Here is a 25,687-nt window from a genome sequence, read left to right on the forward strand (position 1 = left end):
AAGAATCGCAAAGATTTTTGCAGACGCTATAATGTACATAGTTCGGACATTGGCCAGGTAAAAGCTTGCAGCTTCAATTCTGTTAGTCCCCCAAGCAACTGATTGCAGGTCTCTGTAGAGGAAAAACAGGGAAGGTATTTTTGGAGCCGTGACCCAACCGGCCCGCACAACGTAAGCTTGTGATCCCTCCGCTGGAAGTTTAATGTGGCTGCGATGATCCAAGGACCGCCATCGGTCTCCGCCGGTTGACAGCGATAAGTCACGTTGATACATCTCAACATCATTTCCCTTTTGAACCCGCGTTGTATAGATGGGCTCGTTGCGCCGAGGAGGCCTGCCAGGAACACCTTACGATCGATGGCGGGGATCACATTGGCCTTGCCTTGTCCGTGGGGAGTTGTTGGAGCTCCTTTGGGGCATTCATTAATGAATTGACACCCTTGTTCCTTGAGTTGATATTGGCCCGTGATGCTTTTTAGAAAGTGACGTGTTTGTGTCCACTGGCTTATTGTAGCTGTACCTGCATGTTATTTCAATGTACATTTTATTATAAAATCCAAATGGATGACTTCCTGCTCAATTTCGGGACACGTCCACCCAATATTTTCTCAATATATCAATTTTCCCAGGGCCCTGGCGGCTGCCTTTTTGCCGACGGCAAATCCTTGAAATGATCCTGATGATACCTGCTTACGATTACGATTCATTTGGGTGAATTCTTTAGTTGGGATTAATCAAAGTGCAAATCTGTGGAAAACGCCCGTAAGGCTGCTTTAAACCAAAATGGCTGCCTTCCTGTTCAATTTCGTGCAAGGGTCCTTGAGACTTTTGCGTGCATCCTGTCAAGTTAGACATGTCCAACCAAGTTCTTGTCAAATGGTGAAACTTTTTTTTCTTTAACTTTACAGGGGATGCTAGGGTTTGTGGTTATGACCTCGAAAATATATCAATTTGTGGAAAAAGGATTCATTTGTCAGAAGACTAATAATAAACACTGATTCCATGAGGGCCTTAAAAAAACCAAACGCAAGCAATGACAGACAGGCGGGAACGTTATCCCCCGAAGGCCACGGAGCGTAACAGACACCTAAGGGAAAGGTTAGCTTGCGCCGAGCCCGAACCCGATCCGCTTGATTACCCTGGCAGGCGTAGAGGTAATTAAATCAATACAGTTTAATTACGGTGAGTAGGCCTTCAATGAATCTTGCATCCCCAAGCGCTGACACTTTGGGTAGCAGCCCAAATAGCGACGCTCGCTTGACCTATTTGATACACTATTTTCTATTTACTGTACAATAATTGTTAGTGGCGGCACGGTGGACGACTGGTTAGAGCGTCAGCCTCACAGTACTGAGGACCCGGGTTCAATCCCCAGCCCCGCCTGTGTGGAGTTTGCATTTTCTCCCCGTGCCTGCGTGGGTTTTCTCCGGGCACTCCGGTTTCCTCCCCCATCCCAAAAACATGCATGAATTGGAGACTCTAAATTGCCCGTAGGTGGGAATGTGAATGTGAGTGTAAATGGTTGTTTGTTTCTATGTGCCCTGCGATTGGCTGGCAACCAGTTGAGGGTGTACCCCGCCTCCTGCCCGATGATAGCTGGGATAGGCTCCAGCACGCCCGCGATCCTAGTGAGGAGAAGCGGCTCAGAAAATGGATGGACGGATGGATAATTGTTAGTGAGCTTTATTGTCGAAACACCATACAGTATGCACGGGACGTGCAGGAATTGAAATGGTCTTCGCAGTCTCCTATGTTATAAAGAAAATTAAAACAGTCCCAGTCTTATATTTTATCAATTTTATTTGTATTTATTTTATTTTTAATTAATAATTTATATATATATATATATATATATATATATATATATATATATATATATATTTTTTTTTTTTATTATTTTAATCATAGTCAATGTTTGGTTTTGTTTGTCTGTAATTCCACCTTAACCTCAAAAATTCAATTAGATCAAAAATATAAGGAAAAATTAAAAGTAACGGTAGCCACTATCCAGCTAGTCATATTTTTGAATGTATTTCTTTAAATAAACATAAAAGAAATAAAATTATTTTTGTTCTTTTTATTTCATTTATTGTATATATTAACTATCAAATGTTTAAAACACAATAATAAAAATAAGATAATTTATGTTGCATTTACAGTGACTTATTTTTTTTTTTTTAATTCATTTTTACCAAAATCAGCGCAGAAAAAAATTGGGGCAACTGACACAAAAATTAAAACATTTTATTGTGTAAAGTATACGACAGTTTATTTGAATGCAGTTAGGAAATTAGGGAATATCATTTTCAAGTAACCCAACTGTCAAGTTCTATTTCTAAGAAATGTAATGCAATGCTTTTGTCCATGCTGGACCATCATGAATGCCAAAAGTAATAAAACCTGGAAATAAAGGGATCGATACATGACGAGATGCTTGATGCAGATGAGCGGTTCCTCACAGTGCCGAGGAACAAATTGCTTATTTTTTGTTGTTGTTTGTTTCTGTATTTTTTTATGTATGTCTTTTTCTCCGGGGGAAACCTCTCCGCCGACACAAGCACACATTTACGTGCGGCTACACACACGAATACGTCTCGGGAAGGACCAATCTGCAATTATTTTTGGACTTTTTTTCAGTGCCCCGTGTGTTATAATGTACGACGAGTTGTACAAAGGGCAACTTTACGGGGCAATCTCTTGACCCCGCGCATGTGGGAAGCGAGGGGGAGGACGTTCAAGAGTGCAAAGAAATTCCACACAGGAGTACCGGTGTTCGTGTTTCTATTGCCTGCTAACACACGTGTTTGCTTTAAAGCACAAATAGCACTTTCAAATACAATAATCGGAAATAATGGAAATAGAAATGCAGTGGTACCCCGATTTATAAAATTTTTTTGTTTGTTTTTTTTTTAGATACGAGTCGTTGCTTGGACGATATTTTTGTCTTGTGAGCAAAAATTTGAGTTGAGCGCTAAACGGTGGTAGCGAACTTGACAACAAGCAGCAGATCGTGTGCAAATCTTCAAAAAAGAAGGCTTTGCTTCAAGCTGTTTATTGCCATTCCCAGTTGACGTTTTAAACACGCAACAAAGGCAATTACAAATTCAATTGGAAGCAAATCACATAACTGACGAGAGCCCGCTAGCTTCACGCTAACGTGCAATGTACAAGGCCGTAACAAAACTAGCATCGATGTCGCGGTAGTTATAACCCTGAAGCAACGCATATCTGAACACAAACGGTGCAGGGAAAAAAAAGACAATACAGTAGAAAATACAGTTAAGCCAGCATGTCTTGAGTTTCTCTCTCTACTTTAATCCCAAAAAATGTCTATGTCCTGTACTGTATACTGAACCAACCCAGCAGTAAATCTAAAGCACTTTTTTTTTCTGGAACTTTTTTTAGCCTCGTTATTTATCGTTTGCTGAGCGTGTGCGCGCACACACGCACGCACGGATGCGGCTAATTTATTTGCGGGGCATCAAAAACATTTACGAGTCCGTTTCAAGAAAAAGAAGCAGCCATAAATCCGGCCGTGCCTTTTCACGCTAGTACCTCTTCATCTCCCCGTTTCTCGGCGTCGTCTCTTTGCAGAGATTTACCGCCGCGCGTTCTAATTCTCTTTTGCTGTGTAAAAGAAAAAAAAAAAGCGATGATGTTATTTATTAACATATTTGCCAGGCGAGCACTGCTGCAGCCAGCACGGCCTGCTGGCTGCTACGGTGTCCACGAGGTGGTATCATCCTCATTTGCCTGCAAAGCCTGACTGAGGACCAATGGAGCAGCAGCAGCAGCAGCAGCTTGTAATGCTGATACCTCGTCCAAGGTGATGGTTTGTGATGGTGACATTGATCAAATGGGAGAAATCGCTCACTCGCGTGTCGAAAAAGCTGCCGAAACGAGCGATTATGAAACCGGCTGTCGCGAACCCCGTCCGTCGACCTTCAAAAATAACGGCACCGTTGGAGCGGAGGCGCTTCATTACCCGTTCGCAATCTCGCAGCCCCTCGGCAGCTAAATGGGGGCCGGGGGAAAAGGTCAGCGTAACTCTCTGCTCTCCGTTTTCTCCATTGTTCTCCTACAAGCTGCGCCCTCAAGATGATGATTTCCCACGTCGTGCCTTAACGACGCTTGCAAAACAATGACTTTGCAAAACATACAGTAATGACATCATTCAACACAGTGTAACCATTTCCAGTTTGTGTCTCGTGATAAATTCATTGTGGCTCCTTCTGGTGTGTGCGACTTGACCACTTGGGGGCAGTATAATAGAGTCATGCAGACAAACGAAAACGAGTTTTACATTTACTGTGACTCGGAAATCATTTTGAATAATCATTTCCTTTGTTTAACCAAGTTTGAGAAAGGTTTCTGTTACTTTCTTCTTTGCATCATTTTGAGTTCAAATGCAGCTGTACAACCCTCCCCAGAATGAAGTAATTCATCTCAAACTAGTAAGTGGCGGACAAACAACCCAAAATTCGGCCCGATTTTTTGTTTGCTTTTGTTTGTAAAAAGAGCTTCTTTTTCGCTGTCACCCCAGAATTAAAAATAAATGGTACGATCCTGTCATCTTGAACCAGGAAGTAACATATGGACAGAGAAACTAACAATTTCGGCACTGCACACTTTAAAAAAGATTTTATTACAAGAGGTTTTTCAACCGCTTTAGTCAGAGTTAAAAACGAAACTAGAAAGAATGCAGCTAGATTCATCTGGAAACAACATGTGCCGCCATAATTCTTTTACTTTTATTGGTAAAAAATAATTTAGCTTCTTTTTCACGCTTTCATCTCACCCTGCCCAGAATTAAAAATGGGATGGTCCTGGTGGTTTCCTCAAACCAGGAAGTAGTCAGATAATATACCTGCTGAGCTATTAAAAAAAAAAAAAAAAAAAAAAAAAATTATGAGGACTCTCTTTTTTGTCACCATTTGAGTCGCAATAGAACCTGTTTCATCCACCCCAAAATCATGAATGGTACGGTCCCATTCTCTTAGCTTACCTTTCATGACCCAGGAAATAACCTGATAAAGTTTCTCACTAGTTTACAACATTTTTTTTTTTTTTAAATGAGTTTACATGTTGGCTTACATAAAAGAGGTTGAGTGCAGCAATATGCAAGGTGCACAGTGCTGTCAATCACAACCCAAGTGATGCATGGGTGTGTGTGGACGTGACCGCGTGTGCGTTGGCGTCCCATCACTTATGAATGAGATTTGCTCTTAGGCGGAGTCCTCGGGGGACGAGACCTCCACTTCTTTTTTTTTTGCCAGGTAAAACATTAAATGCCACTTGACAAAAACTGCTCGCGTCATCATAAACCCACTTCCACGGCAGACAGGGATTAGCGAGGGAAGCTAATTAGCATGTCACAGCTATATAAATAGAATATTTCAATGCCCGTTAGCTTGTTGTTTCGTGTTTTGCTGGGCTGTACCATTTAGAATTCTGGTGCGGGGCGGAACAGTTACGGACTTTGTTTTTTTGTGGGAATTTCGATATCAACTCGTTAAAATGACAACTTTAACATTTCCAATATCACAAACGTTATTATCTAAGCTTTCCTTCTCAGTGTGTTTCTAATACACCTTGGTAACGTTCACCATTCAAATGAGTGGCGCGTTCGTATCGGCCGCGCATCGAATGAGCTGTAAACTAATATTTGCCCGGTTATTATTCTTCAGGCCTCGCATTCTGCCAATCACAAAGCAAACATCATCCAGAACTTGTGTATGTGTGTGTTGGCACATTTTTTTTTCTGGGGATTTGTCATCTTTGTTTAGGTAACGGCTATGTAAACATTCATAGCATTTGCATCGTCTCATCGGCGTGCACCTGCGCACCGGTCCAAACAAGCTGGCCGACAGAAAGCTAAAAAGTACCACAGCGATAAAAAATAAATGACATCAATAACGACACGCAAGTTCGTCCATGCCTTTTAAACTACCACGAATGTTCTGGGATGCGGGAGGAAACCGGAGTACCTGGAGAAAACCCACGCAAACTCCACACAGGGGAGGCCGGATTTGAACCCGCAACCTCAGGACTGTGAGGCACACGTGCTAACCAGTCACCCACCGTGCCGCGTTAACTCGTTTATACGGAATTTTACATGAAGGCTCACTATTTGGCAAGCTCCTGATTTGGCAAGTTTTTTTCGTCTATGTAATATTTACATCCGTTTATTAATATGTTTTAACAAAGTAATTAAGAACCAGTTCATATACATTTTCAATTTGAGCTCGCTATATGGAAATGCTTTTCTCATCCATCCATGACTTCCAGAAATGTATAAAAGCTGTACAACACTTTAATAAATAAGTTGATAATCAATGTATACACGATTTTACATGCCGGTTTACAATTTGATGATTTTTTTTCTCATCAATATATGATTCATACTTTATTAAACCAACTAATTAAGAACCCATTTTTGAAACCATTTTAAATTTGGGCTCACTATTTGGCAAGCTTTTCTCTCCCCATTCAAATGATTCCGTTCCCACCCTGATGGGAGCGCTTGGGTAAGCCCCTGTTAGCGATGCACTTTATCTGATCATCTCGCTTGATAAACAGGAGAATTCCTTAATCCCACCATGACTGAGGGGGGGGGGGTCTTAAAGGTTACTTTACGGGGGGGGCAAGGAAATTGCTTTCTTCCGCGAGGTTTGATGGATGGTAGACACGCCATGTGCAGCCGGGTGGTCAGCTTTATAAAAATGTCACAGTGAGCCTTGCCGAGCCTTTCATATATAAAAACCAACAATGAAACCCGCCTCGGTAAACATGCAATAATCGAGAGTCTGTAACCACCGCCACCACTCCCACACCGCCCCCTCCCCACTTCCGGGCCTGCCACTCGTCTTTCCCTTTTACCAGCATTTGCAACCGCTCAGATTTCCTCTCGTTAACCACGTGGGCATGGCCGTGCCCGGCATCAGTACCACGTAATGAAAGCCGCTGGGTGGCAGGGGACAGCATCTTGTCGGCGTCGGAAGCAACGAGAAGAAGTAGGAGGAGGAGGCTGCACTTACGAGTATTGAGAAGATTCTCCACTTCAACACACCTCAGGTAAGATAGTCTTTTTAAAAGAAATATAGAAAGAAATGGTTCTTCTCATTAATTTCTTTATAGTTTAAAACTAAAAGGGGTAAAGATGACTTTGTCTACACTTCTAATCATTTAGAAATTGGTAATTGACTACCAATTAATAATTACATATTAATGTCTGTATGGAAAAAAGTGTAGATGAATAGATTGCCAACCAGTGAGCCCGTATTTTAAAGTGTTTATACAATGGTTATAAATGTGTTATAAAGCCAAATAGTCACTCCACGTGAAACGTTTGCTAAATAGTGAACCAGCATTCAAAATGTTTTATAAATCATCTGTACAGCACTGATATTAGTTGTTCTTGGCAGAGGCTCCAACTACCGGAGACAAATTCCTTGTGTGTTTTGGACATACTTGGCAAATAAAGATGATTCTGATTCCGATTCTGATTCTGATAAAGAAGACGTGACTGTGAGAACTGTCACATTCAACTTCATCAGTATAAGTTTCGCAAACAATGAAATCAGTCCGTGGAGATCAACATTCTCATGTTAAAATGACAACTTTATTCCGGTTAAGTTCCAATGTTTTGTTGGCCCTCTTTTATTTGTAGTGACTTTTTCAGCGCAGCCGCAACACTCCGTGGCGATAATGGGCAAACATATGCAAACTAAACATGTGAGGTCGCGTCGTTGATGAGCAAAACAACGAGACCGCAAAGCAAATGCGAGTCACTTGCTTCTCGGAAACCAGCGAGCCGTGGCCCAATTTGATTGGAAGAAAAGCGATCCCTCATCTTCTATTTGCGCTTTGTGCACTTTGGTCTCAAATGAAAGATGATCAAATGATAAGAAGTTATTCAAATATTTATGGCAGTGAGACAGGAATCATTTTAGCAGATGTTTTATTGTATCTTGTTACACACATACTGAACTACCAACAAATTTATTGGGACGTGCGGACATGCATTTTTGATCTGAGTATTACAACTTTATTGACGTGGTAAAAGTTAGTATTACGGCCACACTGAAAAAGGACAACAAATATGTGATAATGATACAGTATGAGAAATATGGCAAAATATTTCCAGGGGAAAAAAACTGTTGTTTTGGATTTTTAACAATAAGGTCGTTATCATACCGTGCGATTGTCTTTTTTTTTTTTTTTTTTTTTTTACAACCATTTTGTAATCATAAAAATTACGTTGTATTAGTTCAACAAAAAAAATCTCTCATGTATTTCAAGAAAAAGGTATTTTTAACCAATTTAATCGTAATCTTACAAGAATACATTTGGGTTTTTTTTTATGTGAAAAAGTCTGAATCTTACGAGAATTAGTATATTATGATCATAAATTAAAACAAAATCTCAAAAAACATGAATTCAAACAAAAATGATAACTTCATTCTTATAAGACATAAAATTAATACATTTTATATTAATAATTTTTCCCTTTGTTTGCTTTTTTTAAAAATGTTATTTAGTTTCTCGTACCATTCCATCATTACCGTAACGGCACCAGTAAATTTCTAATTTTAGAAAAATAAAAAATGGGTATTCAAAGTAATTGCTGCCAAGCAAAACTTTTTCCCAGTTGAGGTTTCCCCCGGGTTCGCTATTCCGAATTTTTTTTTTGCGCCGCTTGAATGCGACCAAAATTGATTACCATGGCGACCGCTGGGTTTCAGTCAGTGTCAGTTATTGATTTCTCATTTGATGAGAGAGTCATCTTCTTCACGTTAAACGAACCACAGAGCAAAAAAAAAAAAAAAAAAAAAAAGGGGCAACAAAGTCGACAGTAAGACTAAATATGCTTGCAGTAAAATCTCAATTATATGAAAACTATCCCGTAATATTATTGGGATAAAGTTTTTTTTCTTTCATGATTTAAAAAATGTGACTATTGGAATAAAGTCACAGTTTTACAGAAAAGGTAGCATTAGGGAAGAAAGCGTTATTCGAACGAAAAAAAAGTTACTTTCAACAAAAAACAGCTTGTAATATTGGAAGTGTTTTGATGTTAAATGTTTTTTATTTTAGGGGTAATGAAGACAACATTTTTGGAGGAAATAAAAGTTCAATATGACAGGAATAATGCTATATTGTTTTTGGTTTTCTTACGATTCGATTCGTTTAGTCCGAGTTTCTGGAACAGATGAACCGCGGTTCCGCTGGCGTATTCTTTTGCTTCTTTTAAGCTCCTTTCATAATCTCGCCCACCCAGGATCACCCAAGGACGCACCCTCTCACCCCCACAGGCGCCCCCCTCCAGCTGCGAGGGACATAATTGCTTTTCTCCACATCGACCTCGGGAACGGCAACTGGATCTGGACGTCCTTCCGGGTGTAAGGACAATGTCACATGGGCCAATTTCCCCTCAAGGCTCGGCTTAAGGCCTTATCTGCCCTCTTGTTGCTTTTGCGCGGCCGGAATGGAGATACATCTGCTATGTATATACATTCTGAATTATTTCCTATTTCTGTGTGTGTGTGGGGGGGGGGGGGGGCTGATGTTTGTGTACGGTGACACACACGCAGAGCCGAGTGATGAACTTTGGCAGGGAGGTGGCCCGGCAGACAAGTTGTTATACTTACGTGATAAAAGATGAGGATCCAGACCTGGCGCATCTAAATATATTTGAGGTGAGGCGTTTATATCTATTTTTTAAATAACATGAATAAAGCTATGCATTCTGTAACACTCGGACAGTAACTCCCCGGTAAAGAAACCCATTGTATGTCTACGTGTTGACCCACCGTTTGTGTTCAAATGCCAGCGAAAGGTCATAATACCGCATCACTGATGCTATTTGTTCCAAAATTCTACAAAATAAGCATACAATTACACGAATAAAGGTGCAATTTTACATTTGTTTTGTAATATCTAAATACAATTATCTTTTTATTAAATGCAAACTAGAAAAAGGATCCTAATTATAGAAAATATATTTATATTTTATTTAAAAAAAAACATCATCCACTTATAAGATTTTATTTCAATAATATGAGAATACTGTTGTATTTTTTTTTTATAAGTAACTAAACTAATATTTTGAGAATGAAATATTTCTCTTCCTATGAGGAAAATGTAATGAGACCAATTTGTAGACAAAAACTATTTTTTACTTATATTTCTTGAGGGGAAAAATATCTTGCAATAATATCTTAATTTTACATTTTAAAAAATGGAATAAAGCTATATTTTATTAATGTTAAAACATATATTACGGGAATAAAGCCACAACTTCAAGAGGAAATATAAGGACAAGTTGTATTTTTAACCATAAAAAAATAAATTCTAAATTTTATGAAGAATAACTGGAGTAAAAACAGTAGTTTTATGGGCATAAAGTGTTCATTTTAAGGAAAGAAAAATATTAGGGGAATGAAGTAGTAATCTTACAAGATTTTATTTTTTAATATTAAATAAATAAATTCATATTTTAAAGGGAAAATACTATTTGGTTAAATACAACTCACATGATTAGATTATGCCACTGCACTTGGATGTTTTTGGTGCCACATGTAACATGTAGTGTTGGCAAAACATCAACAGAAAAACGTTTACCTCTCTTCTCTGTGGTCCAGTTGGCCGAGAAGGGTGACCAGGCTCTGCTGGAGAACCTGGTGAGCAATAGCCCCGAGGTCCTAAGTGGGAAAGATGAATTCGGAGCCGGCCCCGTTCATCACGCCGCCGCGGGGGGCCACGTCGCTCTCATCCAGTACATCAGCAGCGTGCTTGGCCCCGAGGGTACCGCCGTCATCGATCACCTGGTCTGTACGTGGAGATGTTGGATTCGCTCTCGTTTATTTGTCTATGTCCTCATCCTTCCTCCAAGCCCTGAACAGCTGCGACGAACGCGGCGAGGTGCCCCTCCACTGGGCCGTGGACAAGAACCGGGAGGAGAGCTGCAGTGTTCTGCTGGACCTGGGGGCCGACCCCAACGTCCTCAACGCGGCGGTGCTGTCACCCCTGCACCTGGCCATCAGCCAGGGGCACAACAGGCTGGTGGAGGTGAGTCCCGATTCCCGAGTAGGAGCGTGGCTAAGGTCAAGTCTTGGATTTCGCCAAAAATGGGCCTTGGAACTTGCTCCAAAAGCGCTTGTTTCAAATTCAAACCAAAATGGCCGACTTCCTGCACAATTTCGAGCATGGTTCCTTGAGACTTTTTCGTGAATCCTGTCATGATAGACATGTCCACCCAATTTCGTGTTGATAGCTAAAACCGGCTATTTTGTCATCGATTGACCTTTCTCGGCAGAGGTAATAAAACACGAAAGCCGAGCATTGCTTTCCCCACTCCTAATGAAAAGTTTGCCCTCAGCCTTGGCATTCACACGCCCTAAACTCACGTCAGCGCGAGTCAATTCCGGGTGACATTGGGGTGAGCGACGCCTTGGACGTGTCGCCGGTCGATCACTCGTCAAGTCGCACTGCTGACTCCTGAAATGAAGTCAAGTGTTTGCCCTTCACAGCTGCTGCTCTCGTGCGGCACGGTGGACTACAACCAGCCCGGAGACCTTGGCAACACCCCGCTCATGATGGCCTGCTCGCTCAATAACTGCGACGCTCTCAACTTGTTGGTGAGCACCGCCGTGATGTTTTTTTTTTTTTTTTTTTGCATGAAGACGGTGGCGAAACATAAAATTAAGCATAACATTTGGGCGGTGAATTTTTTTTTTTTTTTTTTTTGGGATTGAAATCATAAAAGTTCCATATTAAATGTATATTAAAAAAATTCATCTTTTGCAGGGGGTGCAATGTTTTGGCGGTGCACCATGTTAGGGGTGATAATTGCTGGGGGTCACAAAAGTTGTCAGGGGGGAAAAAGTAGTAATCATTAAGGTTGCCAAATTTGGCGGTGACGGCATTTGTTTTTTTTTAAATGGATGTAAAATAGTTTTCAGGGTTCTCAACAATTTGAGGGCACAGTAAAACATTTGAGGAGGAGTCGCAAAATTCGGGGGTCCCGAAATTTTGGAATGGGGTGCAAAATTTGGAGAGTTGTGAAATATTTGGGGTCACAAAATTCGCAGGCACCTTTCAAGAGAGGAAAAAAATGTTTTTAGTGTTCACAGCAATTTTGGCGGTCAGTAAAAAAAATATTGGGGGTCACAAAATTTGGGGGCGCTGTTGCAATAAGTCCTATTACGCGTGTGTTTTTAAACAGATAAAGCACGGAGCGCGTCTGTGCCAGCAGAACAAGCTGGGACACTTCGGGGTGCACGCGGCTGCATTCGCGGGCGCAAAAAAGGCCTTGGAAATCATCCTGAAGGCCGGTAAGACAACGCCTAAATAATAAGAATGTATTTAGTCATATTACGCCTTGCTGAATGTCTCCAAGTGAACCAAAGAATACATTTTGAGCACCGCTTATGATGATGATGATGGTGAAAGAATTATATAATTGAGCAAATGTTTCAAGTTTCATCGTCTTCATTTTATAAAAGAGAAACGAGCTGGCAAATTGCAAAATAAATATCGTTTTAATTTAGGGAAGAACTTTTTTTAGTATAATAGTCGTAAAATGTAGTGACCATAGGATTTTTGGTGGGGGACCAATTTTCCTTTTGAGAGACAAAATCATAAGAGATGGGATATCTTTAGTAGCAGATGTCACTCAATCCCTGATTTCAGTCATTTGTTTTTCTCGTTAGTTTAACCTAATGCTATTACATGTGATTGAATTATCCGCCAACAGGGGAGGAGCTGGGCTACTTGGGTGAAAACCACATAAACTATCTGGACAAATCCAATAGCACGCCTCTGCATCTGGCCGTGCGGGGCGGCAACACAGACACCATTCGATTCTGCATCGCCAAGGGGGCCAAAATTGACCAGAAACAGGTACTAGTTTGACAGCGCCTCCTGGAACTTGGTTGAAAATTCAGCCCCTGAAGCTAGTTTCACTGAGTAACATGACATTCGGTAAGCGTTTCTATCTTGAGTAGAGCCCCAAAAAAAGTCTCAGGAACCGATGCTAGAAAAGATATAGTAAGTCGACCATTTTGGATTGAAATGACCATTTTATGGTCCAAGTTTCAAAGTAATTTGTGCCCCCATCAGCCTCCATCGTCAGTTTCACTCAACAACATGAGATGCGGCAGGCATGTGTATCATGAGTAGACCCACCCACAAAGTCTCAATAAGTAATGACCGAAAAAGACACAGGAAGTCTTCCATTTTGGTTTGAAGTGAGAATTTACAGTCAAATTGTCCAAGAAATGTACACCTCAGAAAGCGCTGTCTGGAGTTTGGGGAAATTCAGCGCCTGATTTCAGTTTTACTAAGCAACAGGAAATTCGGTACGTATGTCTATCATAAGTAGACCCCCAAAAAAAGTCTCCGGAACTCATTGCAGAAAAGGCTCATTTTGGCCATTACCAGAGCTCCTTAAAAGAGAATTCAATTCCTCAAAGCCAGTTTTACTTAAGAAAATAAAATTTGGTGTAAAGCACCCGTTAATAGTTTCGATTTGACCATTTTCCCAGGGTCCTTCAAAGACTGATGCACCCCCTTGATATTTTGTCCAATTGCTTCCTAATTTGAACTATGTAAGATTTGACTTCTCATCATTGCCTGAAGGACCACTCGCCGTACGACATGGTCAGCGACGTCATTACGATTCAGTAATTATAACTAGCAGAGCATTATAATGATGCCCATCTGCTAGTGGTGTTCTTTGCAAGTGGGCTCGTGTCCAGAGAAAGAGAGTGCGCTGCTGTGTTATATTGTTTCAAATGACCTCCAATTACACTGCGGTGCAATCAGTGGCCTCCCCCTGCCAGTCCTGGTTATCTCATTAAAGGCTCGTGTTACATATTTCAGTGTTCTGACAGCAAGTCTCGGAGACGCTTTGCTAAGTGCACCATATATGTATGTGTGTATACTAAGTCCAGTATGTTGGTGCTGCTCTGCCAAACTCAATTACATGAGTGTGTGGGGACGACAAAATGTCGGACCTACCGATTAGATGCAATCGGTTTAATCGACGCATTTGTTTGTTTGGCGCGCAGCATGACAAGTCGACGCCGCTGCACTTGGCGTGTACCCAGGGTGCCCTCGAGGTGGTCAAAATGATGCTGTGCTCTCACGGCCAAGTGGAGGACATCATTAACCTCAAGGATGGCGCTCATCAGACGCCGCTGCACAAGTGGGCACTCTGCACACCTCTGCGCCGTGGCTGCATGCATGCATGGATGGATGGATGGATGAACAAGTCAAGGGAGAGGGTACACGGTGGTACCCTGACTTCTGAGTTTTTTTGTGTAATTAGTAGTACTTGTAAGTCAAGGTACCACTGTACTATCTCGGGATGGATGGATTGATGGATGGATGGGTCAATGCAAGGATGGATGATGGATAGACGTATTAATGGAAGGATGGATCAAAGTGGCATGATGGTTGTACAGAGGGATGTATGATGGATGGAGGTGCATGGATCAAGGCAGTTATGGATGATGGATGGATGGATAATGCATGGATGATCAAGGGGGTACAGATGATTGTGGATGATGGATGGACAGAGGGATTATGTATCAATGGCCAGACAGGTGGATGGATTGATGGAAGGATGGATGGATGGACATGGATGTGTTACGGGAGTGATGGATGGATGGATGATGAATCAAGGAGGAATGCATGAATGAAGGATCAAAAGATGATGGATGGATGGACAAAAGGAGGTTTTGGATGGACAGAAGGATGGATGGATGAATATATATACAGCATATGGATGGATATATAGATTGGATGGATGGATCAAGGGAGGTATAGATGAATGGACAGAGGGATGATGTATCAACAGGCAGACAGATGAATGGATGAACGATGAAAGGATGGATGAATGTACTGTATGTACGGATGGGTAGATGTACAGAAAGGACTGAAGGGTGGACGGATGGATGTAAAAATGGATGCATGGAAGAAGGGCGGTATGGCTCGATAGATAAATGTATACATGGCTGGATGAATGGCTCTTCTTTTTTTGGATGGATGTCTTGATGATCAAATCACCCAACCACTAATAACGGAAACATGTTCACATCCCACCTGCTTGTAAAACAGCGCTGCAGGCACACAATGACAAACTTAGCAAACAAACTCACGTGTATTGTTATATTGTGTCTGGCTTACAATCCCTCTTTCTCCTCGTCCTCTTCTCAGGGCGACAATATTTGACCACGTGGACTTGGCCGACTACCTTATATCTTTGGTAAACATCTCCATACTGTGTATACAATGCGGTCCCTAATAACGTGAATGCCTCCATTTTTACGCTATGATATGGATACATAATGCCGCACCGTGACCTGTGAACAAATTTACGAGCACACTTATTAGCTCGCAGAAAGGGCTCGCAATTACTTGTTGACCATATGTCGCCATCTGCTGTTGCCAGAAAAAAACGGGTTCAAGTTGACCTCTCGTCAAGTCATTATTTAAGCAAACAGCCCGGCAGGAAATAGACGCGTGCGCACCGTTTATCTTAATTAAAAGCGATGTGCCTAAGCGGGGCAAGGTTTATGGCTTTCATGTAGCTTGTTTGGTGTATTTTATGCATGCTATGTATTATTCATGAGTCTATAAAGAGTTGGTGCACCGCCTCTCCTCCATGTGCACCCTGAAAAAACTTGAAATGATCGGAACGCGACAGAATAATAGCCATCCGTCACTAACTACTTAGCTAACGAACCAGTTACAAAAGGCTTTGGTCTGCCCCAGGGTGCGGAGGTCAACGCCGTGGACTGTAAGGGCAACCCGCCCTTGCTACTGGCAACTAGTTGCGGCGCGTGGAGAACCGTGGCACTGCTCCTGTCCAAAGGTAGAACACCATACACACATACTTGTTGCGCGCGATTTGCGTTTCTTATCAGAGTTCTCCAATTTTTTTTTAGGGGCCAATGTAAACCTAAAGGACATGCTTGGCTGCAACTTCCTTCACCAGGCCATCTTGCAACCCAAGGGGCTGAAGAATCTGCCGGAAGATGTTCTGCAGGTAAAGTTTGTCCCTGTGAAGCTGGTAAGCTCTGAATTTGTTATTGGAATTACTCAAAAAAAAAAAAAAAAAAAAGCAAAGAAATAAGAAAACAAACAAACCCCAAAAAATTCCCAATGTGTTTGGATAATCGTTACTTTTTTAAAAAGGACAAAAAAAAAATTGAGCTCGCTGTGTGTTTTTTTTTTTTTTTTTAGGGCTGATATCGATAGCAATTATTTGTGGTCAAGGAGGCTGAAAACTGAAAAAAAATCCTAAGCTTTAAACATTTGTGCGCTCTGATTTGCCTGTCCAGTCCTGGGGGTGTGGCTTACTTAAAGCTCAATTCCTATAGTAAGGACGTCCAGCTCAAGTAGTGTGTGGTCTTCCCGGTCACCATCACGAGATAGATGACTATCACTTATGTAATCGGCGTTCAACTTTAGATAGGATCCATGTTATGCAAGCGCTCGCAATTAGCTTCTGCGCGCTACATCGCTGCCCTGCACATCCACATTTGGACGATTTTTTTTCTTCTTCTCTTCGTCTTTTAGCGTAGCAACGTGAAGGCGTTGCTGAGCTGCGAGGACAACGAGGGCTGTACACCGCTGCACTACGCGTGCCGACTGGGTATCCACGACTCGGTGCGCAACATGCTGGGCCTCTCGGGCCAGCTGGGCTTGGCGTGCAAGTCCAAGGACAAGAAGTCTGCCCTACACTTTGCCGCTCAGTGAGTAGCTTTGGTAAACCCTGAAGGTTAGGAATAAAGCTCCTTTTCCAGCTGTTACTACAGTATTATTTATGCGCCACAGTCTCCTCTTTGCTGCAGCGGCCCGTTTTCTTGGTTCCCACTCTCCGGACTCAGGGCAGCGACGAGCAAATACCATATGGTAGATGTTGCCCTAAGTCTCCTCCCAATTAACATTGGGTTCTTGGGTTTTGAGTGCAAGCCATTTATCAAGAAGTTGGCCCTGCACTATTATACTCCACAGTCTCTTCTTTGCTGCAGTGTCCCATTTTCATGCTGCCCTGAGTCTCTCAAAACGGGCCAATTACCGGATACATAAGTGTTCGGGCTGTTATAAAAAATAAAAATAAAGATTACCTCTGGGTGCTACAACCAGTCTCCACTTCTCTGCAGCAGCCCTTAGTCTCCTCTTAAATAAACGTGGTCTTCTGGACCTTGGGTGCAAGAAGTCTATCATTAGCCAGAGTGTCAAGCATGACAAGCCAAAACCATTTGAGTCAGGGTTAGTAACACTATTACACTCCATAGTGTTCAATTTGCTGCAGCGAGCCTTTATTGTTGCCCTTAGTCTCTTCATGAATAAACTCACCAACAAAGTCTCCTGAGCCTTGCGTGCATCAGTATGGGTTAGGGTCAAGGCACTACTCGACACCACAGGCTCCACTTTGGTGCAACAGCCCTGAGTCTCCTCTATAAACGTGTCTTCTTACCAACCCAGAAGCCCAGAAGGAAAAAGGAAAAGTAAAAAGTTTTCATTGTCCTCCATTGTTGTCATGCCTCGTTCTTCACGATGCATGGTGAATACTGCAGCTCCACTTCCTCGCAATGCTTTTTACTCGATAAACTGTTTGAAATAAAAAAAAGAAAAATGACTCTGTAGGAGCATAAGTGCTAAAATACGACTCTTCAGAGACCCGAGCCTACAGCCAACTGTTTCATCTCCCTAATTGGACAACAGTGATATGAGGACAAAAGAACAATATGAGTGCGTTTAGGCGTTACCTCACCATCCCCTTCGGCTTCGATCTACGTTTCAGGGGTTTTTTTTTTCTGCGCAAAAAGCTTTTTTCACAATGAAATGGCCGTGACATCTCCATTTTGCACTGACCCAGAGGCCTGGAACAGAATTCAATTAGTACGACATATGTGAGAGAGAGAGAGAGAGAGAGAGAGATATATATATATATATATATATATATATATATATATTTTAGTACAGTGTGTAATGAGCAGACATACTCATTCCAGTATGGGGCATGCTTGAAATCTTTAAGCTTTAAAACATGATGTCCCACTATACTCATTGAAACAGGGTTCTCAAAGTGGGGAACCCGGATCCCTGGGGGTCCGCGAACTGTAGCCGAATGACTATTAGTGCCGTACTGATGACTGAAAGGAGTTAAACATCTCAATGAACAGTAGATTCATCTGTCTATCTTACGCTGCCCCCAGGTGGCCAAAGTGGGCATTCAATTGATGCAGTGTGATAAAAAGCTGTTTTAATTCTCTTTAATTATATCTAATCATTTTCTGAAATATGAATTCCCCCGTTTGTTAAACTAACAATATACGTCTTTGGTCTTGCAAAGATTAGAACTTATTTTTCTTAAAAAACACATTCTTTTTCAAAACAAAATATGTTTTTTCGCAGCACACATTGTAGTTTATGTTTAATTGGTGCTCAGATTATGAGGGTGGTCTTCCGAATAATTTCTCTTCTCGACTCACAAAGCTCTGCCTTAAAGGTCCCGAATATGACTTCTTTGACCACAGTGCCCTGTAGGTGTAGCTATTGCTTTGTTTCCCCCTGTAGGTACGGCCGTATCAATACGTGTCACCGACTGCTGGAGACCATCACGGACTCCCGCTTGCTCAACGAAGGCGACGGGCGGGGCCTGACGCCGCTTCACTTGGCGTCAAGAGGGGGGCACACGCAGGTGGTGGGGCTACTGCTGCGTAAAGGGGCTCTTTTTCACAGGTAAACGTCAACACGCCCTTCAAAATCGTCCTCGGCCATTGGTCGTGTAGTGGTTCACATAGCTGACATTGAAGCAGCGGACCTGTTATGGTTGTGCTAGTTTTTCTTCCACTGTAAACTGTTGGGACCACCCTTGTGAGTCTTATGGTATCATGTATTTGTCCGGAGCGATTACAAGGGCTGGACCTGTCTGCATCATGCAGCCTCTGAGGGATACACACAAACTATGGACATTCTGTTGTCGGCCAATTTGAAACTGCTGGATAAAACAGATGAAGATGGGGTAGGAGCTATTACTCCCCCCCGCATTTCAAAAGTTGACTACATTAAAATTACTTCATCTGCTGATTACTTCATCTGCTGTCACGTGACACAACAGAACAGCGCCCTCCACATGGCAGCGAGGATGGGCCACGTGGCGGCGGCCATGCTCATGGTGAACCGAGGGGCGGAGTTCGTGTTGAACAAGAGCGACACGTCATTCCTACACGAAGCGCTGCAGAACGGGAAGCACGCTGTGGTCAACGCCGTCATTGACAGCGAGAGGTACATACAACTTCTTATTTGGTCAAAGATGTGTGGGAAAACCGTGGCTGCTCGAGCTCCGAATCGAAACGCATACCTATCCTTCAGATCGTTGGCCTCAACTACCTAAAACATCTTCTTGCCTTAATGTCAGACTGTCATCTAATATCATTTGAATAAGATTCGTGGAACACAGACAGTGCACACAGTGACAGTGACTACTCGAGCGCGGACTAGAAACATCTACCTATATATATATATATATACATATATATATATATACCTATACCTATATATATATATATATATATATATATATAGGTATAATACATAAATATATTTCCATATTTGGCTTCAAATACACCTATCTACAGATCTTTTATAATCAACTGGGTCTCTTGCGTCGACGTAAGATTGCCATGACTTATTGTTTGAAAAAGATTCGTTGAAAAGAGCGGCTCATCGAGTGCCGAAAATAAACACGCACCTGTAGTTATATTTTATGTATGATTGTCCCGTTAGGTGCGCGGAGGCGTTGACCACGTTTGAAGTCGGTGGATCCCAGCGATGCCCCATCACGGACATGATTGAATACCTGCCAGAGACCTACAAGGTTTGTTTTCTAGTGATTCGCACACATCTACAGTACGCAATGTAACATTCATTTCTGCTACGTAGCACCTGTTGGACTGCAGCGTGAGGGAGTCGGAGGATGATCACAACTGCCCTGCCTACCACGTAATTTATCCGCAATGTTAATCCGATCCAAACGTATCTCCCCTCACAAAGAATCCGATGTCCACGTTCCACAGATTGAATACGATTTCAGGTGGCTGCAAGCTCCCCTCGAAATGCAGAAGAAAGGGGATAAGTCGACCCGGGTTCAGCCGCTAGCCGCGCTCAATGTAAGCAACAGCAAACATTATTATATGATAACGTAGCGTGTCACCGGACAGATGTTCCTCGACTTATTTCTCCTAGGCGATGGTGAAATACAACCGCCTCGGGCTTCTCAACCATCCCATCTGCAAAAAGTACCTGTCCATGAAGTGGTGAGTGTTTCGTCGTACGTTTGTGCATCCTTTTCGCGAGCAATCTTGCCGTCGACCCCGCAGGGTGGCGTACGGGAGCAAGGCGCATATTCTCAACATGTTCATGTACCTGCTGGGCCTGCTGCCGCTGACTCACCTCATTGTGGCCCTGAGGCCCACCATGAACATCACGGAAACGGGCGAGCACAAGATCCCCATGGTCCCCGTATCGTTCGCGGAGGTAAACGTGTAGTCAAGTGGCTGGCTTCCGCCCGAGCGCCGTCTATAACGCGATCTGGTGTAACTCGCCAGTGAGTGAAACAAAGAACAAGAAAAGCAAGCAGAATTTGTGTTAAATGACAGTGTGCTAAATACCTTTTCATAGCCATGTTTCTGTCCTGCTTCGGTTCATTTATGGTGATTGCCACCCGAGCGCCGTACATAACGTAACATCAAAGCAACCGAATGCCCAACCATTTTCTGTAGTTCTGCAAGGTCATACGGATATTTCATTGGATTTTCTTTGCGTGGAGCAGCAAAGTGTGTTCCTGTCCTTCTGTATGGTGATGGTCCTGGTCATGAGCGTCTACTCCATAGTGAAAGAAGTGCTACAGATGATACAACAGGTAAAAAAATGTATTAATCAATAAAAACTCTTCACAGACATGTTTCATTTTGTCATGTGAAAGGGTTGCTTCACGAGGAGCAAAATGTATCATTTTGAATAGATTGGTGCTTGAGCCCTGAAAAGAAAATGCCTACAGTTTTGCTCTTTGACATCAGCTTTCGCAAACATCTGCATCTTGCTTTCAAGCGAGACTGCCACCCCTTCTCGTTTAAAAAAGATTGGTGCTTGACCACTGGATAGAAACCTATAGTTAGGATTCTTGATTTCAGATACCTCAAACATCTCAAGACTGCGCAGACTTTAGGCTTAGTTTAGATTCTGGAGCTAAGCTACCTCAAACATCATTTTGTTCTTTGACTTCAGCTATCTCAGACTGTAGGATCAACAAGCTTTAACACGAGACTATCATCCCTTATGATCTGAAAAGATTGGTGTTAGAGCGCTGAATAGAAACCTACACTTTCCATTCCTGGCCCTAGCTACCTGAAAGAACTCAGCCTGTGTACTTGTAATTTGTCTACCTTGTGTTTCCTATCAGCGTTGGAACTACTTAAAAGATTATTCCAACCAAGCCGACTGGTTCTCGGCCGTCACCTCGCTTCTCTTTATCATCCCACTCATGCTCAATGCGTCGGGCTCGTGGTATTGGCAAGCGGGAGCGATGGCGGTCCTCAACTCCTGGTTCGGATTCCTCCTGTATCTCCAGAGGTACGTGGATCGTGGCTTCCTCTGACCATTTCCTGTTGTCCGACTGGTGGTTGACCGCAAATGATCGCTCCCGCAGGTTCGAGGGGATCGGCATCTATGTGGTGATGTTTGGGGAGATCTGCAGGACGCTCTACCGCATCGTGCTGCTGTTCTTCTTCCTCCTGCTGGCGTTTGCGTTGACGTTCCACGCTCTGCTGCTCAACCAGGTAGAATGAACGATTCAGTGCCTTTTTTTCCTCTCACGAAGCAGGAAATATCTTTTGATAGCCATGTTTTCATACTCATTTAGTTAATTTGATGGCGACTGCTGCCCGAGCCTCGTAAATAAGCCTTGTAATCACGTGATGCATTGTTTTTACATTTTCTTCCTATCCTTCAGAGAGAGTTCGAAAACGTGCCACTGTCCATGATGCAAACATTTGTGATGATGGTGGGCGAACTCAATTACCAGAACAACTTCCTGAACGCGTATCTGAAAGGCGAGCTTCCGTTCAGCGAGTTGACATGCCTCACTTTCGTCTCCTTTGTTCTCATCATGCCCATTGTTCTCGTAAACTTGCTGGTAAGTTTGCCCTCTGGATGCTTTAATTCAATAAGGAAACACTGGGATAATGTGTCCCTTTCCATCTTGCAGATTGGTTTAGCAGTCGGAGACATCGCAGAAGTGCAAAGAAATGCTGCCATGAAAAGAATAGCCATGCAGGTTATCGTTGTGATTTTTTTTTTTTTGATTTTTGTAAAGGAACAAAACTCCGTAGAAGATTTTTCCATTTTACATACGCCGCTGTGCTGCTCAGCCCATACGTGCCTGTTTCTTACGTATATTGCATCAGTCAAAAGGTTCATGAACAGGCTTTCCAACGGCATAAGTAATATTGGAATTAAACATTGTTACCACAGAGAAATAATCTACCCAACATACATCAGGCTGCAATCAGACAACTGATTGTCAGTGCCTGTTGAGCTCCCAAACAAGAGTCCATAGAAGATTTATTACATTTTACATTCCCCAGTGTGCTGCTCATCCATTGAATACAGGCTTGCTACAAATAAGGTACGGTTCAAATTGCAATACACAGGCTTTCTAACGGCGTAATGTATTGGCACGGAGCATTGTTACCACAGAGACATAAGCCACCAAACACACATCGTGCGAGCAACAAGCAGTCCTTAAAAGATTCGACACATTTTATAACCTGGCTACTGCTCATCCTGTGAGTGCATGTTCTTCACAAATGGGACCGCATTTAAAAGGGTCACGAACACGCTTTCTATCGGCATGAGAGTGATTGACAAGAATTATTGTTACAACATATAAATAATGTGTTTCACGCCTGACTGTGAAAGAGCATTTTATGCCATACCAGATTGATCTCCACACCGCCCTGGAAGACAAGCTGCCCTACTGGTTCATCAAAAGAGCAGACAAACCCTCTGTCGTCATCTACCCTAACCGCAAGTGCTCCAAGGTGAACACATTCATATAAACAAATAATCATGCATTCTTGTGATTTATCACACGAATGTCCCTTTCCCAACTGAAGCACTTCCTCCTGCAGATATTTGGAGACAGGATGACGGCCAACGACGAGTGGAAGCGAACGCTGGTGGCTTCGCAAAGCTGCTCCACGCTGGAAGTTGAGCTCAAAAAGCAGAAGTGCAGGTAACAAAAAACTCCATTACCTCACATTACAATCACATGAACGTTATCCTATCACTGCGAATGCACGTAACATCCAAACTGGGCACTTTTTGATGCATTAGTGGCCCTTAGTGGAAAGTGTAGTCATGACACCACTCCAGTAAGTCTCCTTGTATCTATTGCATTATTAATGTTTCGGTAGCATGACCATTATAGAGAATAATGCTTATATATAACACACACATTTCATTCAAGTTGGTGCACCCCCTCGCCACCATCAAAAGAAATTGTGTCATTTAAAAATGTTTCCTTTCCTGCTTCAACATCCCGACATTGTTGCCGCACACCTTCTACATCCACACCCGCCCTTAAAAAAAAAGGATTGACGCTCCAAATTTGCTCTACAGGCTGAAGGAGATGGCCAGCGTGCTGGAGAATCAGCACAACCTCCTCAAGCTCATCATCCAGAAGATGGACATTACCTCCGAGGCGGACGAGTACGACGGTCCGCTCAACGTTCGAGGCGCCACGTGGAAGCGAGTGTGCCTGCCCAAGCGCACCATCAGCAGCACCGGCGTGTCCCGCTGGGTGCCGCTCATGAAGGCCATCGAGTCCAAGCGCAAATGAGGCAGACATATTTCGAAAAGTATAACACTCAGTAGGAACCAAAACTCAATCCATGTTGCCTTATGTTGCTTAGCAGGTTTACAATAGGATGAATTTTTCTCAAGCTGCTGCTGCTGCGCCTGGCCTGTAAAGTCCTTTACACTTTTAAAACAGTCAAAACTGCTGTCCCAGATCGTCCCACGCACTTTCATGTAGGTAATTGGAGTAACACACCACAGCATCCCGGCAGAATTGGCGGACCCCTTAGTCGCCTGCACGTACCCTCCCAAAAACATACAAATATCAAAACAATGATGTTAATAGTGGATAAAACCTAAAATCATATTCAGTCATGCAAGCCTGTAAATGAAACATAAAACCCACCAGACAGAGTTGGCGCTCCCCCCTATGCGCTGCACACATCCTCAAAAAATACAAAAATTGGTATATCAAAACAAAGATTTATAATCAATGAATGTTTCAAGGTGAGTCATGTAAACCTGTAAATGAAAGCCAGTTACCTCTAGAAATAGGTGGTGCACCCCCTCTACCCTGGCACCCGCCCTCAAAGAATCGTATTCAGTTTTGCCACCCTGCAAATAAGCTGACGCACTGGTTGGCGCACCACATCTCTCGTGCAGGCGCACTAAAGCAAATGTTCATAACAAATAACATGTTTCATCAAGCAAGCCTGCAATTTAGACTGAAACACCCTCCAAATTAGTTATATATATTATATTATTATATATATTATATACACACACACACACACACACACACACACACACAGAGACACTACTACTGTAAGTGACTCAGTAAGATGTTGTAATATTAGTCATTTTTTGTAGAGAAAGAATACAGACTATGACTGTGAGTATTGTTACATTGTCTGTCTACATATGTTGCTACACATTTGTTTTCAAAAATCTGTTGCTTTTAAAATCGCGACTATCGATAGTAATGTTAGCATGTCAATGGCGTTATGCGCTGCTTGTTAGCATGAAGCTAGCATGGCTTTTCTAACGTGCAATGGTCTTTGTTTTACGTTTAATTTGACAGTGAACTTTACCCGGGAGTGGCATTAATCATCTTGAATCCTCTTCGTTGATGAACTGTTCAATATTTGTCAAACTGCTGCTGATTGTGAAAACTCGCAATCGGGTCAGTCATATCTCAAGGCACCACCTGTATGTGCTGTGTAATACAACTATGTAACCACCCTTTGTTGTGATCGCTATGATTAAATGTTTAAAACTATTGATGTGTGCGCTGTAGTTGCAGTGTTAGAATTGTTTAAAAAGACCATTATACACCATGAGCCTGCACCTGTCTCGCTCCTTAAAATATTTTGCTGATTTATAAACGCTCATGTCGCCTTTGAGTCGAGGTGTCAAGTGGTATTTATCGCTAGTTTCTCTCTGTGAGATTCATGATTCCCAGGCCAAGGACAGCGGCAACCTTCTCACAGTCCATTTCCGTGTTCGTATGTGTAGTGGATACTGAATAATTTGGTATTGATCCGATATTGAGTATTATAAGTTTGATATCGCAAATACCAATACAGATGTATAATTTTATAAATTAGGGTGGATTATTAATAACTTAAACACAGTAAGAAATTTAGCCAAAGTTTAGCGATGGATAGAAAATACAATAAAAATATTTTTTAAATTTGGGATTGATCCCGTAATGAGGACATATCAGTACTGTCGATACCAATACTGTTTTTTTTTTTTCCATCAGTTTATTTATTACATTCTCCCTTCATTGCATGTATTTTCTGGATTT

General features: G+C 42.4%; 1 protein-coding gene across 1 annotated transcript; it reads left to right on the top strand.

Moving 5' to 3' along the window:
• The first annotated feature begins 9,602 nt into the window (after positions 1 to 9,602).
• On the top strand, positions 9,603 to 24,042 carry trpa1b (transient receptor potential cation channel, subfamily A, member 1b). Its single transcript, XM_061666368.1, has 27 exons — positions 9,603 to 9,698; positions 10,644 to 10,806; positions 10,895 to 11,070; positions 11,532 to 11,639; positions 12,227 to 12,335; positions 12,758 to 12,903; positions 14,073 to 14,209; positions 15,223 to 15,271; positions 15,781 to 15,880; positions 15,954 to 16,054; positions 16,588 to 16,763; positions 18,595 to 18,759; positions 18,928 to 19,042; positions 19,139 to 19,305; positions 19,807 to 19,897; positions 19,963 to 20,022; positions 20,097 to 20,189; positions 20,266 to 20,336; positions 20,400 to 20,556; positions 20,852 to 20,941; positions 21,482 to 21,651; positions 21,728 to 21,857; positions 22,031 to 22,213; positions 22,286 to 22,354; positions 23,019 to 23,120; positions 23,196 to 23,314; positions 23,701 to 24,042. Exons 1-27 carry the CDS (start codon positions 9,603 to 9,605, stop codon positions 23,918 to 23,920), a joined length of 3,363 nt encoding a protein of 1,120 aa, XP_061522352.1. The 3' UTR covers positions 23,921 to 24,042.
• The last annotated feature ends 1,645 nt before the right edge of the window (positions 24,043 to 25,687 follow it).

Source organism: Phycodurus eques, chromosome 21, assembly GCF_024500275.1.
Source record: "Phycodurus eques isolate BA_2022a chromosome 21, UOR_Pequ_1.1, whole genome shotgun sequence".
Lineage (NCBI taxonomy): Eukaryota > Metazoa > Chordata > Actinopteri > Syngnathiformes > Syngnathidae > Phycodurus > Phycodurus eques.